Source organism: Cnephaeus nilssonii (assembly GCF_951640355.1).
Source record: "Cnephaeus nilssonii genome assembly, chromosome: 21".
Taxonomy (NCBI): Eukaryota; Metazoa; Chordata; class Mammalia; order Chiroptera; family Vespertilionidae; genus Cnephaeus; species Cnephaeus nilssonii.
The window spans coordinates 19,697,890-19,712,201 of NC_137092.1; the positions used below are offsets into that span (position 1 = coordinate 19,697,890).

Sequence of the window (14,312 nt, forward strand, 5' to 3'; positions counted from 1 at the left end):
TTTGGGGGCTCACTTTAGTACCTCAGGTAAAGGTGAAGCTATTGGCAAGTGAACTTAATCCATGCTTCTTCCCTGTTTTAATCGTTATGGTACCCTCATGAGATTTGTTAGTGGAAACTATGGCTCAGAGAATTAAGTGTCAAAACCTCACAGCCATCTAAGTCTGTCCTGAGGTCCATGGGCCCTGTGATAGGAGGGGGAAAGGCAATGGCATATGTCCTTACCTTATGTAAGATAGAGAATAGAGACTAACTTAATAATCAAGTTTGAATCAGAATAACCTACAAATTGCTTTTAGAATTTTAGAATGTAGCAAATATGAAGAAATTCAGAAATCTCCTAAAGATATGAGCCCAATTATAAATTGCACTAATAAATTTCACATACAGATTTATCATTAAATACATGATCAGAATAAACAGATGAATTCTGCATCACAGCATCCCCAAGCTTTTGTTTGCTTGTTTGGTCAACAACTCGGAAGTCCCGATTTCTTCCCCCTCTATCTGGTGGCACATGAGCCTTTTCATCATCTTCAACTTCCCCTATACCTAGAATTTTAGAGCTGCCAGATTACAAAAATATTTGGTTTTAAGTTTAGCATTCATAATTCAGTATTTATTTGACTGTAACAAGCACCTCCTTTATGCATCACCTTAGCTCCTTCTGAAGTCACTGTTTCTTTAGTCCCTGAATCTCCTGGCCTCTGGGGCTCTCATCTTTCTCCAGCTTTTTCTGATTCCACTCCCAGAGCCCCTTGTTCCTGCCTTCAGGGAGCTGACAGCAGTGACAGTTGGGGATATGAAGAGGAAGGCTTAAAATGTTTTTTTTCAGTAATTGATCATATAGCATCCAGGGTCCAGGCAATGTGGCCTTGAGGTTTTGTTTTAGACTCTCATAAGGATAAATGTAGCTTCTGAATCGACAATTAACGATAGATTTATAAAGTAAGTACTAAGCATAAGCAGTTTTATAATCGGGTTGCTCCTGTGTCTTATATATTACAGGAAAGAAAGTAAGATTGCTGTATCTCATGAGATGATGAGGATTTTCAAATGATCAAGATACAGCTTCAATGAGGAAAATTTATATAGTTATAGTCTTTATCTTGCCATTGGCTCTGATTCAGGCAGACCTGAATCTAGATGTTTGTGGGAATTATTTAAAGATTGTGACTGAGTCTTGATGTTTTTCATTCTCACTCTTTCTAGCTAAAAGAAGTCTTCAGGAAACAGCTAGAGAAGGCCGAATATGAAATAAAGAAGACTACAGCTATCATTGCCGAGTACAAACAGGTAATGTACTGCTGTGGTTTTTGTCGCTATGAAAGTAATTGTTGTTGTTCTTCAGGGAAATATATTTTGTTTTCAGAGTTTCCAGAACAATGACTGCACTGCATTCATTAAATTTGTTGGCTTATTTTCTCCTCTGAAACTGGCAGTGGTTGGACACGCTTGCTGATAACATGGAGGTTTATTTGAGCAAAACAATCTGTTGTTTGTTCACAATATTTGATAGATTTAGAGGAACAAGAAACCTTATTATTACCACGGGGATCCTGTCTCTGCCCTACTCAGAAGCTAATTTCCTATAGAACACACTAGTGACATTTGCCTCTTTGCCAAGGACTAAAGTTTAGTGATTGTATTAAATGGCAATAGCTAGGGGATCGGTGTGTCCTTTGCTGTCACAGTATAGAATGTGGGAACTCATTTTCCCACTTGGCTATGTGGCCTTGTAAAGGGAGACAATATCTGTGTATAAATAAGAGGAAGGGGAATTTATTGCATATGGGAAGTGGGGACGCTCCCTGGAGAAAGGCTGATGTGAGCTGTGCTTCAGCAGCCAGGTGAGATGTGGGTGTGTGGAGAGGGAGAGGAGAGGATGGCCATGGGGAAACAGCATGTGCAAAGGCACGGAGGTAGATTAGTGGACAGAAATAGTTTAGTTTTGAAGAGTATCTAATACAGAAGGAAAGCATAGGTGAGTGGGGGCCCAGTTTAAGGAAGATCTTCAGGGATAGCTGAGGTGTTTGGACTTAATTGTTTGTAGTGGGAACACCTGAGCAGGAAAGTTGCATGATCTGGACTTATTCTTGGCACTACTGTGTCCCAGTGAGAAATGTGGAACCAAGTGGGGATCCACAGGAGAGGCACAGACCAGTAAGAGGCAAAGCATGGAGTCCAGGTGAGAAAAAATGCCCTGACTAAAATCAGTAGTGACGAAAGTGGAGGAGAGGGAGCCACAAAAAGATAGCCATGTTTTGCTAGAACGAGGGGAAACATTGAAAGTGATCATAAGATTTTGAATTTGGGTAAGGGGGAGAGGGCATGGTTAGACATTAACCAGTACAAGGAACATTACAGGCCTGTGCTGTGGAACCCGCCATCGCTGCAGATGCAGTTTTTGTCACCAAGTTAGGCCATATGCCGCACTCTGCAAATAGCAGTCCTTGGGACTGTTCTTGAATATTATCTGGCAAGCACTTCAAGTCATGTTAAAGGCAACAGGCCCATCTGTTTGAAGATAATTAGGACATAAAACATGATCAAATGCATTCTATAGTTGGAATTGGTTATCATTGGCTATATTTCAGAATGTTTTGGTTTATTTAAAAGGATATGTGGCTTAAAATTACTAGGGTGATCGTTTCTCTTTAATGTTGTTATCTCCAGGCGTGGACCTGGAGAATTCAAGACTGAACTTCACAAGCAGGCCCTGGCCTCTAGGACTGTTTTTGAGTAAAATGAGGTTTCTTTTTAGTGCCTGTTTTGATAATAGAGGTAGACCTTTTATGTTGCCAGTCCAAATTGCACTTGAAAATTTGACATCCCCTAACTCTTTTATTTAATTACTCAAAAAATTAAAGATTCAAATTTCACTCAATTTCAATAAGAATTGAACTTTCGGTATTTTTTAAAGCAATTTTTCTTTTTGGCTTTAAAGCACTTATTTCTACCTGTTGTAGTACTTGTTAGTACCTTATTTCAGAATCAGTAATAATGAGATTTTATTTGATGAGCACTTATCAGCCAGGTGCTATACTAAACTCTTTGAGTACATATTTTCCACTGGTTTTCACAGCACAACACTCTGGCCAGGAGGAAACTGAAGCTTCGAGAGCTTATGAATTTCCCAAGGACATAATACTAGAAGGGAGTAGAACTGGACGCCCAGGCTTTACGTTTTATGCTGTGTTGCCAAACCACTTGATGAGAGTTTTAGCCTTTATTATTTTCTGGTCATTTAACCTTTTAAAAAAATTTTATTCACTCTGCCACTTCTTAAGGAAGTTTTTGTCATTGAAAACAGAGACTCTTTTCATGGCTGTAGATAGGAGACATTTCTGGTTCAAACTGCTTTTCATCCAATTCCCAGCATAAATAGTATCTTGCACAAAGTAAATGCTCAGCAAAGATTCTATAGAGTGATTCCAGAAGCAGGACAGGAATTCACTGCGACAGTCATGAGGCTAGAGACGGAAAGAACTCACATCTTCCCCATGTGTTTCCTTCTACTAATTAAGATAGTGCTCCACACAGGGACACTCCCAGGCCTTCGGCTGCTCATTGCAGAAATGACCGCATCTGCACAATTTCTTCCAGCAGCAGAGATGCGATAACACAGGAGTTGGTAAAGTTATGTGCATGCGCTGTAAGAATTATTCTATTGTCCAGTATGGAGACTCTTTTTTTTTTTCCCCCTTTAGATCTGTTCCCAGTTGAGCACCAGACTGGAGAAACAGCAAGCAGCCAGCAAGGAGGAGCTGGAGGTGGTAAAGGTGAGGAGGGTGGAGTAGTTCAGTGATAGAATTTCTTCTACATTCACAGTCCTAAGGGAGTACCTGATAGAGGATCCTTCCCAGTATGTGATGCTGCCCCACAGGCAGGATGGCTTCTGCACATCACCCCCCCACCCCCGCCCCACGCCGCTGCCCCGTGTTGTAGAGGACTTAGAAATCATGGAGTATAGTATCTCTCTTCCCTGCAGCTGAGAGTTATGTCCCCATAAGTCTTATGGGCTGTCAGAGGCAGGTAGTGGGTGTCAGCATCATGACAGGAGGTCCTGAGCTTTCTCGGATGGTGGAAATCTGGGAACCCTTAGCAGCTGCATGCCAGCTGCATGCCAGCTGTGCCTGAACTGATGCAGTGCTTCAGTGTATGACCCCAGTTTCATCCCATCACTCTCTTGGACAGTACACAACATGGTTAATCTAGAACTTGACTGGAAAACACATGTTGCGTTCAAACACCAATTTTTTTAGAGGTTGTTTTTAAAGAAAACTTGTAGCATTTATTTATATGCTGCCCCCTAGTGGTATTGATTATTTGAAACAAGGAGTTTCTTATTCTGTAGAAACAACACTAAACCAAATAAATGGATTGGTATTCTTAAGAAGTAATGTTGGGACCAGTGCTCTAGAAACCTGATGTAATTCTATTTGAATATATTCAGGTTTAATACTAGTAATTTCTATGCATTCTAGGGACTTCAGCATATAGTTTAACAACTTGGGCAAGTTATTTAACCTCTCTAAACTTTATTATTTTGTAAAAGAGAAAACAGTACCTGCCTCATAAGGTCATTTTGAAGATTAAATAAGATAATGTATATAAAGTGCTTAGCTTAGTACTTGGCACACAATAAATGCACATTTTAGTAAGTTATAACCTAAAAATCTGAGACATGAGAAATGAACATATGAACTTTATTCTGACTTTGTATTCTAAAAGTGTATTTTTCTTATTTCATGTTATAAAACACCAGTCTGAGAATATTAGTGAACATAGAGTTAGTGGTCTCCCTCCCCAAACCTGCTAAATTTGGGGTTCATAATCTTCCCTTTCTGTTCTTCCTTTACCCCTCCCACCCCCCACTTAACTTTTATCACTCTTTGTACCTTGTAGAAACAATGACCAAGACTCAGTTGACGAAGTTCTTGGCCTAAAAGGATCAACTATCCTGAACTAAAAATCTTTGTGGAAATAAAAATAAACAAGGATTTATATTGATCACTCCATAAAGGTTTTATTGAGCATCTTCTATGTGCACAGCTATTAGATTTTTTTTACATAAATTATACATGACAAAGAGCTCAGAATTTTCCTAAAGGAACAAATTATACAGATGTGAAACATTGAGGAAATAATTCAAAAGCATATACTAGTAAGTAGGTGCTGAGTTAGATGACACTGACAATCAGTTATAGAAAAAGCAAAATCATAAGAACTGTAGACCAAAGGTGACTTCAGGTCTGGTTGGACTAAAGCAGGATGAGTAGAATTCAGTTAGAAAGATTTAAAACAGGACATCTGAAAGAAACAGTGTGAGTTGAAGGCCCAGAAATAGGAATGAGAATTTCAGTATTTCATTAAGGAAACATATGATTAGAGTATGCATTAAGAATAGAGGAGATTATTGGCTAACAGGTGGTGTTACCTAATGGAAGGCCATGACATTCAGAAAGAGGCATTTGAACTTGTTTTAGCTAGAATCAAGAATAACAACCAACACTTATGAGGCTGCATATGTATTATCCCATATAACCCTCCTAACTACCTAGAAGATAGACACTATAATCTTCTTCTTACCAATTTATTGTCTTCTTTTTATTGATGATGGTTTCTAAAACAGGTAATTCATTTCCTCGAGGTCACAAAGCTGATAAGCGGTTGTGTCAGGATTTGAACTCAGGGAGTTAGACTCTACAATCCATACACTTAGCCATTACACCACACTATCTCCTCTTTCTCCAGTCCTACTTCTTCAGCTCTTATTTGGCATGATGTGATGATAGCTTCTGATTTTTTCATCCTCCTGTAACACCATCCCTAACACCATTCCTCTATCACCATCCTGTTTCCAGTTAATTCTCTACACTGTAATCAGAGTGATCATTCCCAAATATAAACTTGACTATATCACCCTATGTATCCATTTAGAATTAGATAGGCCATACATAAAAAAACCAACATAACATTGATTTAAACACAAAAGATGCTGATTATCTCATGTAAAAGAAGTCTAGGACTAAAAAGATCCTTGGTTTCACCAGTGTCCAAACTTTAGTGACCCATGTCCTCAGCATGGGCTTCCATTCTCAAGGTCACCTAAAAGTCAAATCTGTCAACTGGAGTTTCCACCATCACACCCACATTCCATGGTGGAATTTTAGGCCAAAGAAGATGCAAGGATACAAGGGCCTACCTCCAATTGGGTGAGTTTCTCTAAATAGCCATACATATCAGAACTTAATCTTATGGCTACACCTAATTTCAAGGGAGTCTAGAAAATGGCACCTTTTAACTGGGCATTTTCCAGCCCAAATAACATGAGATTTCTGTTATTAAGGGAGGAGGTGGGAATCTGTGGTCTCTCCCACACATCAGCATGTCTGCTTCATGAGGCTAATTGCTCTACTCCAACATGGACCACAGGCTTTGGTGAAGTGAATGAATGAATTTTCTTCAGGATAAAGTCAGGATTCATGAGCATTCTGTTTCAGGACTTTTACAACGTGGCTGTGGAGAACTCGTCTCACTGAGTACCTCTTACTAGCGCATCACTTCCCCTCTGCTTGAACGTCTCGCTCCCTGCAGTTCTCTGAGGCTGCACACAGTCTCCTCTCTGCTGAAATGTCCTCCTCCCTCTTGTGAGATTAATCGCTTCCTTTATAAGGTTCAGCCTAATGACACTGCTTACCCAGCTTGGTAAACTTTTAATCACTTAAAACCCAGATCAAAGCCACCACTTTAACATTTTATTTAATCAACAAATATTTAGTCAACAATAAACATATACCAAACACTTGCTGTGTGTCTGTCTGAGTCAGCACAGGGTTCTTAGGAGAGCTATCAGATATCTTTTAAGTCTCTAATGAACATTAATCAGGCAGGAATCGGAAGAGCACAGTATGGATGGGCTAAGAAAGAAACCAGTGAGGCTGAGAAGGAGATTTTAGGGATTCAGGCCTGGGATAGGGAGAGCTTGGTCATGTCAGAGGAAGAATTTAATGAGCAGCTGGAAATGGAATGAAGGAGAAGCTAATGAAAAGACACCCAAGTCTTCAGGCCTCAATGGTGGCAATGCGCACAATGACACAAAGTGGGAGGGCTGCTGCGTGTGTGTGAAGAGAGGGTAGTTAGGGTTATGGACATTGAGCTTGCTGTAACAGTAGGACGTTGAAATAGAAAGATTATGTGATATCTTTTCTCTCTGAACTATTTTTGGAGATATTTTAAGCAAATAGCAGCGCTCTTTTCTCAAAGAGAGTTGCTGTTGTCTGGTGGTGGCTATGCTGTCATTGGCAGTCCAGGTCAGAGTTACTTTTATTACCTTGAACAGTAGTGATCATCTTTGCTTAATGCTGAACAAAAGGACTTACACTTTATTTGTTGCAAGGGTAGATTCAGGTTAGTCATAATGACTTCAGTCTACTCTAAGCAAGTTACTTACATGCTGAGTTTCTTCATTTATAAAAAGGGGGTGAAAATAGTACCTAATCACACAGTAGCCCTAGGATTAAATGAGATACTGCATGCAGAGCATGATGGATGGGGCTTGGCATCTAGTAAGAGTAATGGTAGTACAACATTTCTACAACAGATGTCAAAGAGGGGCTGTAATACTGTCTAGTCCCAGTCTCTCTAGAGCAGGGGTCCTCAAACTTTTTAAACAGGGGGCCAGTTCACTGTCCTTCAGACCGTTGGAGGGCTGGACTATAGTTTAAAAAAAAACTATGAACAAATTCCTATGCACACTGCACATATCTTATTTTGAAGTAAAAAAACAAAACGGCAAAAACACCCGCATGTGGCCCGTGGGCCGTAGTTTGAGGACGCCTGCTCTAGAGATACTTTGAGGAAAAGGGGCATCTGTCTTGGATAGTTGGGTTTTGTGCTGACTGTAACCATGTTGGTTGTAGCATAAGGGAAATAATGACCTTCAGAAATAGGCCTGCATTTGATGGCAACAAACAGCATCTAAATAAAAATTAAGCCGCATATTGTTTCAGGAAGTGATTTATGCTATGGAATACAGCTTAACGTTGGTTATCTCCTTTGTATATTTCAGGGTAAAATGATGGCCTGTAAGCACTGCAGTGACATTTTCAGCAAGGAGGGCGCTTTGAAGCCAGCAGCTATAAGCAGAGAGGACCAGGGGATTGAATCAGATGATGAGAAGGACTCACTTAAGAAGCAGCTGAGGGAGATGGAGCTGGAATTGGCACAAACCAAACTGCAGCTGGTGGAGGCCAAGTGTAAAATCCAGGTTGGTGACTCGATAAAAGGTTTGGGATATTTTAGGACTTTAGAATATACATATTTAGCTCAGAATCATAGGGGTTATGATAAATACATTTTTCTGCCCAAGAATGTGTCCTGCATAGTCAGGTGTTTGTCATTATTTTTAAACACACAGATTTAAATGAATATTAATAATTAAAATTATATCTTGTGAGAACTTAAGCATACACTTTTTTAGTTTCCCCTGCTATTTTTTTGCCAAGGTCCTTTCTCGTTGAACTTGGTCACTTTGGAAAATGAAAGGCCAAACCTCCTCTGTTTATTCTTCCCCTGATGGTTGAACATTTTTTCACACACACACCCCCCTTTTTTTTAAAGCTTCTTTTCATCTTTACCTGATTTGGCCAAATTCCTTTCTCCATAATCTCTTTCCATATCGAAGGCTAACATAATTAGAAAGTAGTCCTGGCTTCTCATGAACTGTCCCCCAGTCCCCATTTCCTCTTTAACAGTAAATCGTACCCACCATGTCCTGCCGTCGCTCCAACCCACACACACAGGTGTGCTTAGCTGTCTCTGCCTGACCTTGTATGTTCTCAGGGCAAAAACCATGTGTTTGGAACTAGAACTCATTCATGCTTTACTCTATCAGTAAAAATTCAACCCATCCATATGTTTATGTTTATTTGTGGTTTAAAACAGGTTAGATCAGGTTGTAACCTAAATTGCAGGGTGAATAAAAAGATAACATGAGGTTTCATTTAACTGTTCAGAGAAGGCACAGATTCTGGTTTTTAGTGGTACCTCTTCTAGCTGTAAACTTTTATTTATTTATTTATTTATTTATTTAATTTATTGATTGATTGATTGATTGATTGCATCAAGAAACCAGTTAAATTTCTCCTGGGTTTTCTGGGAGAAAAACTATGACTCTGTAGTCCTGGGGATGCCAAGAAGCTCTACTGGATTTTTAGGCAGAGAGAAAACATTTATAAAACTCAGATTATTTTGTTTCTATTTTAATTAGGAACTTGAACATCAGAGAGGGGCCCTCATGAATGAAATCCAAGCTGCGAAAAACTCTTGGTTTAGCAAAACCCTGAACTCTATCAAAACGGCCACGGGCACCCAGCCGCTGCAGCCGCCACAGGGCACCCAGCCACCCAAAGAGAGCACATAGTTCCTGCCTCAGCCCAGCACTAGAGCACAACGATCAAAGCGACGGAGACCCCGAGGACTCTCCCAGGTGCCCCTTTGAAGAAAGAAAGTAAAGGAGGCCAGGAAGCAAGCCCGCTCTTTCAGTGGCTCTCACTCTTCCTTGTTCGCCACTTTCAAAGGGATATTATTGAAACTGACCTGATTTATGTTGAATACCTGTTTTCGAGCTTCTTCTTGGAAGGCCATGTTCAGATCCATCCTAGTATTACCCATTATTTTACATGCCTGCTATTTAGTTGGAAATCAGTAATTCAGAACTACATGCTTTTTTTATTGAGAACTAACTGTTCATATTGTTTATCTTACATAAAAATGGAGATGTCTTTTATTCCAAGGTTGAAGTGATAAGACGATATTTGCCACACAAAAAGAAATTGAAATCTAAAACTCTTAGCTTTTCAGGATTTATTCAGGTAAAGCACACTGTGGGGCTGGTCAGGACCACTGTCAGGCTTCCTCCTGAAAGTGATGTCCTGGAGAGCAGTGCCCTGTCGGAGGGAAGGACAGACCTGGGATTGAACAGTCCCTAAAGCAAGTTAGTTTTATTTCATTTTATGTTGGCTGCATCTGGAAAGGAAGTGCCAAGAACCATAGGATAAGTTAGGCTGTTGAGAAGTCACACTAGAGAAAAGGAACTGAGATTTCGATAAACACAGGAAGAAATAAATAACTTTACCCTGGTGTTCTAACAGGTCCTTTTAAGAACTCCACACAGGAATTGCAAGGTCTTAAATATGAACACAGTTGTGCGTGCTGGCAAATGTCAAGTCGAAGTGGACATTGCGAGTTGTAGCCTTAGGAAACCTTCACCAGAGACGCCTAGAAAGATCTAGGTTTAGCCACTGTGTTCAGAAACGGACAGAGAATGTCATTTAATGTTGACATATGCTTGCTAAGAAAACACTAACATACTGTAACTTTGTCAAAGTTATGAAATGGGGAAATGGAGGTCAGCTTCACATCATCTTAGTTTAATCTTAGGCAGTTTTTATTTCTATAGCTCCCCAAAAATGTGCCCTTGGTACTCCTAGATGAGGCTGCAAATGCATTTGTAACATTTTTGATTGAATATGAAACCTTTATAGAAATACTTATCTCATGGAAAGGTAAAGAAACTATTGTTTAAAAGTTGATGGAAATATTTTTTCTATTATATTTAACATGTATATATCAATAGTCCTCACAGGAAATCCTTTGGTAAGGGCAAAACAAATTTTACCATTTCCTAAGCTTTTTTGGCAGCTTTTGGTCTTTTCCACCAACCCAAGTACTGTCAGTAACATTTACTGACACTCATCCTTGGCTTCCTTGTTGAACATATTCTTTGCAAATGATCTTAACCTCTATATCGCCAGAGTGATTCTCATCTGTGCCATATGGTGCAATTAAAATTAACACACTCCTGGAGATAAAGATCAAGTAACAGTCATCTTGACCAGGAGCACACACTACAATTTGCTTCCCTCTAAAATGGTCATTAAACTCTAAAAAGTGTAGTCCCTTCATCAGTGTTTATAGGCTTGTTACATTCATGAAATAATACTTCCTTACAGCATTTCTTTTTTTGGTCCTGACATCTTTCATCATTATATTCATTTCCTTTTACCAAAAATGAAAATAAGCCAGCATTCCAGTGTCTATGTTGACTTTAACATTCCCTACATGGTGGTTTAGAAAACCTAATATTTTTATTTTTATTTTTGTAAAATATAATGGCTAGAGAATTGCATATTGGTACTTGTTTCTGTAAATCATTTAGTATAATTTGTTAGCTTTATTGATACTTTATGCTTTGATACCAAGAAGCCTTGTACAAGTTGCCTTATCAAATGGCCAGCTAAATTAAAGATGTTCTTTTCTGTTTTGTGAATCTTGTAGATCTACTATACAGAGCTTTTTTAACTTCCAAAAATTGGCACATTCCACAGAATGACTAAATTGCATAATTTTCCTTAAATAGTAGTTGAGGGAGAAATAGAATGGTTCTAGGTCCAGTCTTTATCTGTAAACCTGGTCAAATTTCACTTTTTTCTTTAAACAAAATCACCAGGTATATACATTCCAAATGTTTAATAAATCAATCTTTTGCATTTTCTTTTTAAAGATTATATTGGTAATCTACAGATTTTTTTCTTTTCCAGTTCCATATCATATTTGAGTATGTTTTGGTACCATAAGTTTAAACCTTTTCACTGCAATGCCTTTGGGTCAGTAGCAATAGTAAAGATAGAAAGAAAGAAAATTCAAAATATGGCATATGATATGATTATTCAAACAATGTTATAACAGCATTATCCCAAACCACATGTCCTTCACTGTCTGTTGTTTAAAACTCATGCATCCTAGGATTAACTGCTAGTTTTAATTTCACTTATTTTGAAGTATATTTGAGAATTGCTACTCTTCTCTTGATTCCTTTAGAAAGAGATTAACTAGCCCAAATATCCAAAAAATTTTCAGATATTATAGTGTGTTCTTCATCTTTTCCTAGAACACATTATCTAAAACATTCCTCCAGAATCTAACATTTGCAACATTCTTAAAAGTGATTACTTCTCTTTTCATTAAATTCTGCAAAATAAATGAAGGGAATGAACTTCAACTTGATTATTTAATTCAGTAGCTTTTATATCTTGAAAATCTTATTTAACATGTATTTTAAAACTGAAAGAAACCAAGCTGAATTTTGCAGTGCATAATTTGCTAGCTACCCACATTCTGAGCCATGGCACAATTTGGTTATATTTAGTTACATATAATTAAATGCAAAAAAACAACACAAAAACAAACAAACTCTGTTACCTAATGTTCTGTATATGAGAGCCTTTCAGAAACACTGATAGGAATACCATACAGGCCTATGGCCTATATTAACATACAGCCAATATCTGTATTCCCCTCTCCTGGCTATTAAGTTGGCAGTTTCTTCTTCATTGACTTTCTTAAACTTCCATAGTAAAATAGAAAAGCAGTCTTTGTATTGATGTCGGGATATTTAATCGTATTTGTCTTGGTTCATTTATTCAACGTTTTCATTCTTTCATACTATATATTATTTATTTTTCTCAATCACCTACTCTATTTTCTTAAACTACTTTCCAGTTAATAACTAGTGGCTTCATTTCCCAGCCAAAGTGAGTAAAACAAGAGAATACACAAGAGGTGAGGAATCCTTAAAAGGGTTGATTAGGTACTGCAGATGAGAATCACATGTAACTGAGGTAAGGGGCTGTTTTCTTTTTCTTTAGCTGAAATCACTCTACTAAACTATTCTGCTAAGGTGGGTGTCTGATTTCAGGACCCCTTGAAGGGACAAAGGAGCTTTTAAAAAATTAAATACCTTGTTTGTTTTATCTCTCTTGAAAAGAACACTTAATAAGATGATTCTATTGTATAACTTTTAAAAACAATACTTACAAAAGCTCTGATTCTCTTGCTTCCGTTATAAATAAATGAGAGAATGGACAAACTATTGTTTGATTTGAACAGTTAGACTTGTGTGTGTAAAATTTTATAGAGTGTTTCTGACTCTTGTATACCCAGGTACCATGCACCTGCATACATACATGGCAATTGAATACAGAAGGGCTGGTAACGGCTCAATGGCCTGTTAACTACCGGGTATAAAGCTCTTGCCCTCGAGTTGGAGTTGCCAGGCTCATGGTCACACTGAACTAGAACTGCTCCAAAACATCCTTCCTCTCTCATAGTGGCTTCTGTACAATAAAGGCAAAGCCCTTTACCTTAGGAATTCCTTGTCTTTCAAAAGCTACCAAAATGAATACTTCATTGGGGGCTGCACCTCAATAGGAGATGATCTTGAGTTGTAATGAGAAAGTGGATGTTTACAAGTATGGAGTGACTCCAGTCAGTGGTCAGGAGTCCCCTTCTCAAGTTCCATCTAAAAGACTACATGTCCAGCTTATCTCCAAATGAATTTGTTACCTGCTGTACAAACATCTTCATCAACATGTCCCATTTTCCCCACCTCCATCCCAGGTTTACCATCAGTGGTATTCTGAAAAACTTAAGAAAAAAGAATCACTGAGTAGAAAATGAACATTTTAAGTTCCTTTTGTTTTCATTGGCAGTAAGTTAACATGTAAAATCTTTTCCATTGTAACATAAGTATATATTATATATGGAATAAAATATAGGAAACTGAATTATAAGGCTATAAATGCATCAAGACTCTGGTGTCATGAAAGCACAAGAATAAAGCTGGAGATGGTCCCAGAATCCAAGATGTCTCAATAGCCTTTTACATCAGTTTCTCTATTTTTGGTATTTTGCATAATATATGGATCCTTAATTCAAATGAAAGAAAAGAGTTTCTCAGTCAGCCCCACTTCCTTTCTTTCAACTCCTACTTTTCCCTTGCTGAGGAGGTAGTAGAAATTATGTAACATCTATTTTCAGGAATAGTATGATTTTTGTCCGTGGTTTCTCTAATGAAAACGGGTTCTGGGATAAAGGAGTCGATTGGCCCCGACAGTGCTAATTGACTACAAAAGAAATAATAGTGAGCAGCCTCTCTCCTCTATAAACACTGACCAATTAGATGTTTCCATAATTCCATGTATTATGCATAGTACACTCCATAAATGTAAATGTAATGCTTGTTAAGAAAAGTGCAATTTATTGTACATTGTCCCAAAAATGTTTACTTTTATAATCGTTATGAACTTGAATTGGATTAGTAGCTTGTTTCCATGTGTGAATGGAGCCTTGTGAAATAAACAAATGCAACCCAGAAGGTAACACAGGTGACTGTTTTTGTGAGCCAGTGATGTTTTCAATGCTTTGTGTTGCCCCTTTGGCCCCATTAAGCAGTAATAAACATTTGTT

General features: G+C 38.2%; 1 protein-coding gene across 7 annotated transcripts in view; it reads left to right on the top strand.

Annotated features, from left to right (window-relative positions):
• The window catches only part of RABGAP1L (RAB GTPase activating protein 1 like), a 462,901-nt gene extending 448,589 nt beyond the window's left edge, over window positions 1–14,312 (top strand). For all 7 annotated transcript variants that reach the window (XM_079761776.1, XM_079761779.1, XM_079761777.1 and 4 more), the window contains 4 exons: window positions 1,212–1,295; window positions 3,710–3,781; window positions 8,074–8,271; window positions 9,274–14,312. In XM_079761776.1, coding sequence (XP_079617902.1) covers window positions 1,212–1,295; window positions 3,710–3,781; window positions 8,074–8,271; window positions 9,274–9,426 — 507 coding nt within the window. In that variant the 3' untranslated portion in view covers window positions 9,427–14,312. The remainder of the gene's footprint in view (window positions 1–1,211; window positions 1,296–3,709; window positions 3,782–8,073; window positions 8,272–9,273) is intronic.